This window comes from Alligator sinensis, unplaced genomic scaffold (genome assembly GCF_000455745.1).
Source record: "Alligator sinensis unplaced genomic scaffold, ASM45574v1 scaffold1244_1, whole genome shotgun sequence".
In the NCBI taxonomy this organism is placed as follows: domain Eukaryota; kingdom Metazoa; phylum Chordata; order Crocodylia; family Alligatoridae; genus Alligator; species Alligator sinensis.
The window spans coordinates 222677-226609 of NW_005842591.1; the positions used below are offsets into that span (position 1 = coordinate 222677).

A 3933-nucleotide genomic window follows, 5' to 3' on the forward strand; every position below is an offset into this window, starting at 1 on the left:
CCCCCAGCCAGTACGGCTGCGGCGGCAGCGGCGGCGGCAGCAGCGCTTACCATGTAGGTGGGGCTGGGGAGCCTGGCTGGGGGAAGCTCCACACACTCAGTGGTCCAGGGATCTCTCCTGCCACTGCAAGGGTGGTGTAGGCCATGGTGTGCTGCCCTGGTGCTGCGGGCGGCCAGCTTGGTTCAGCCTCCCGGAGCTGGGGCTACAGGGAGCACAGCTCCGGCTCCTGAGGAATGTGACTGAAGCAGGGGGGTCCTGGCAGAGAGATGGGGTGAGGAACACGGACTCCCGCGGCTGCTCCAGAATGCACTGCTTGGAGCCACCAGCCTGCAGGATTAGCTGTGGAAATATGTGCTGATTCTGCAGGCCGGTGTTAATCTCCAAGACGCAGGTCAGGCAAGCGCTTCAACTCCTCTCGGGGACATTGCAGGGAGCGAGAGCTGGGACGGGGCTTTCATTCCAGCGCAGGACTAAGCAGGTCCCGCACGTGCTGCCTGGCAGTCGTCTCCCCCAGTGACCCCTGTGTGAGCGCGGCTGCAGGGGAGACCTGGCGGGTGGTCGCAAGCAGCACATCTGCCCACCCAGATGCCTCCACAGGCATTGGCTGGTGCACAGTTGGTGCCCCCGGCTTTGCCCAGCTCCCCTGGTGCCAGACCCCGGGGATACCAAAGGGAGGGGCTGCATCCTCTCCTCAGTTCCCCCTGCTGCTGCAGGCGAGTGGCGGGTGTCTGGCTGGGCCACCTTTCTCTTTGGACTGTGTTGATCTGGGCCCCAAGGGACTGTGGATAAGCCTGGCCTTGGGCTGTCAGGATTTCTGGACCAGCAAGTCCTGCTTCCCAAGCTGCTGGGTCCCTCATCTCGGGATCAGGGCAGAGCCTGTCACAGCTGAGCCCCTCTTCCCGAGCCCTGGGCAGGCTGCTTCAGCGCTCACGTATGCACGTGCGCCAGCCCCCGGTGCTGCTAGTATTACCCCTCAGCCAGCGCCCTGCTCAGGGGGGCAGTCATGCCTCTGATGCACCCAGAGGCCTGGTGTGTTCTGCTGCCTCACTCCCTGCTCCAGGCATCTTGCCTGGGGAGATTTCCCTGCATTGCCGCCCTTCCTGGGGCAGCGCACTGTGGTCTCCTATGTGAGATGCTGGAATGTGTTTGTAAGTCTACAGTTAAACTTTTTGCTGTGGGATCTGCTGAGGGCAGCTGTGTCCTGGTTTTATGTTGTGTTCACGACACCCGGGCTGGCCGGTGCAGCAGCACTTTGACCAGCATGACTGGCTTGAGCCGTCGTGGTTCTGTCTACAAGGGGGAGAACGCAGCGCCTCGCCCCTACACTTCTGCACCAGCTGACTCTGTCCATCCATCCTCTCGCAGGTCTTTCCAACTCCGGCGCAGCAGCCAGTGGCCACCCCGCTGATGACCCCCAGTTACTCCTACACTACCCCCAGCCAGCCGATCACAACGCCGCAGTATCATCAGCTCCAGGCCAGCACCACCCCGCAGTCCACGCAGTCGCAGCCGCCATCGCAGCCCTCATCCAGTTCCAGGCAGCGACAGCAGCCCAAGTGAGCCTCTTGGGGAGCTGGGGGGGGTGGGCCTCGTGCTTTGACCTGCATTTCGCTTGATAGCAGTGCTGTATGCCAGGGGCTGCCCAAGGGTGTCGTGCCCTGCTCTTTATCCCAGGGCTATGCCAGCTGTGCTGGGAGAGGCACGCACATGGCCTGCACCCTCTGCTCTCTCCACCCAGCCCCAAAAGCCCGTCCAGGGGCTGGGAAGGAGAGAAAGGAAAGGGCCCCGGAGGGCTTGTGCTGCCCAGAGTTTTCACCTCCTGTCTGTCCATCCGTCTGTCCAGGGCCAACAGTCATGCGGCCATCGACTGGGGGAAGATGGCCGAGCAGTGGCTCCAGGAGAAGGAGGCAGAGCGGAGGAAACAGAAGCAGCGGTTGACTCCGCGCCCATCTCCCAGCCCCATGATCGAGAGCACGCCCATGTCCATCGCCGGCGACGCCACGCCACTGCTGGATGAGATGGATCGATAGGCCTGGCTGGACCTGCCCCTCGCCCTCTGCTCTCTGGGAAGGGGGAGGGGAGGGAGAACAGTTGGAAGCAAGTCCCCTTCCTTAGCCACGTAACTCCTGTTTTATACTGCATAACATGGTGTGAAATGACACTGGGCGGCACCCCCCCGCACCAGCGCCAGGCTTGGCAGGGCCGGCATCAGTATATATCTGCGTATATCTCATAGGAAAGGAAGGGGCCTCACGAGCAGCCTCTGCTCCAGGCCCTGCTCCACTGCTTCGGCAGCTCACCTGAAAAACTGGAGCCTGCCCCTGGCCGTGCCCAGCAACCTGCTTCCATAGCCTGGGCGGGGAGCACGCCCTGCGCAGAGCGACGCGTTACCAGCCCCTCCCGTGGCACGGCCCTCGCCCTGACTGCGCTAAGCACCCACCAACTCCTGGTGCCTCTGCTCCGTGGTTGCCTGGAGACACCATGCCAACCCCTGGCGGCTGCTTTTGCAAGGGGGTTTTAGCAAAGCAGGTCTGGGGTCAGGGCTTCGGCCAGGGAGAAGTGCAGCTGCCCCGGGGGCTCGGCCTCTCCCTGGGACGATATTTATTCTGTTTTTGTTTTGTTTGTTTTGGAGTCAGACGGGGAAAGGAGGGTGGTGGTAGCCGTGTCCCGGGAGCAAGGCAGGCTCATACCCAAGGTGCCACTAGCACTGCCACTCTCATGGCCAGGAGGATGTCATGCAGCCTGAAAGCCTCTCCCTCGTTCTGCCCAAACGGGGCGCATAAATAGTATTTCTGCCAAGCACCAGGCAGGAGCCCCTCTCTCCGGGGCAGTGGCGGAGGTGGAAGCAGAGCCCCTCTTCCTTTGTTGCACAGAAGCGCTCCCAGGCCTGCGGGCGTCCCAGGAGGAGGAGGAGGAGGAAAAATCCCTGTCTGTTCTTCCCGCTCTGGGTGGAGCCCGGGGGGCCTGTGGGGAAGCCCAGCCTAGGTCTCCCACGGCCTGCCCTGGCAGGGGAGGCTGCAGGGGTCAGGCTCAGCCCGGTGCACTGTTACAGAGTCGCTGCTGAAGATGAAAACTTTCTAACCCGGAGGCTACTCGACACACTCCCCCGTGGTCCTCCCCCAGCTCCCTTGCAGGACTTTTGTTCCCCCACGATCTGCCTGCCCCTCTGCGTGGAGTCACGAGGTTTTGCAACTAGGAAAGAAGCAGGAGCGGGCGTGGAGCTCGGGAGACAAAGGCCTTGTTTGCATGCAAATGCCCCTGGATAATGGAGGAAGGCGACCCGAGAACCAAGCGGCGTCTGGAGGATGGAGCACGGCCGGTTTCCAGGCAGCAGCTCCACCGTAGCCCGCGGACGGGCATGGCTGCGCCCCTCGGCCCCGGGCTGGCGTGTGCCGAGGCAGGCTCATGAGCAGGCTAATTTTTGCTGTTCATTTTTTTTTATTATTATTATTCTGTTGAGTTTGGGACGGGGGCTGGGAGCCACCCCCGCAGGCGCTGGAGACCAGGCGGGGGCCCCAGTCACGCTTTGTTTGCCAGATCCTGGTGGCTGCCTTTGGTTTTAGGTTTCCCCCTTGACTATCAATAAAATTCTACTTTTGGGACATCGACTGCTTGGGGCCTCCTGCCTGCCTGCCTGCCCTCCTTCATTTTGTCCCTACTCTGGGCCTGGCCAGCACTGGCTTTGCTGTAGCTGCTCAGGGGACGGGCTGAGATGCCTCGGCCAAACGCCCATGGGTTGCAGCCCTGTACCACGGCCCTTGGCTGTCACAAAGGGCCTTGAATCGTGCCCTGGCTTCCAGCTCCTGTAAGCCAGGCCCTGCCCTGGGCATGAGGTGCTGCCAAGGCCCAGAGGCTGCTTCTAGCTGCCCCCCGCGTGTCCTTTGAAAGGGGGGAGTGGTGGCTACGGCGGGGGTAGCTCCCTGTCACCCTGTG

The 3933-nt window shown here is 62.3% G+C and overlaps 1 protein-coding gene across 1 annotated transcript in view; it reads left to right on the top strand.

The window, feature by feature from the left end:
• The window catches only part of SUPT6H (SPT6 homolog, histone chaperone), a 23845-nt gene extending 20243 nt beyond the window's left edge, over nucleotides 1–3602 (top strand). Inside the window, exons 36-38 of the mRNA XM_025214594.1 lie at nucleotides 16–53; nucleotides 1366–1556; nucleotides 1844–3602. Of these exons, the coding sequence (XP_025070379.1) occupies nucleotides 16–53; nucleotides 1366–1556; nucleotides 1844–2030 (416 nt within the window). The 3' untranslated portion in view covers nucleotides 2031–3602. The remainder of the gene's footprint in view (nucleotides 1–15; nucleotides 54–1365; nucleotides 1557–1843) is intronic.
• Nucleotides 3603–3933: the final 331 nt, after the last annotated feature.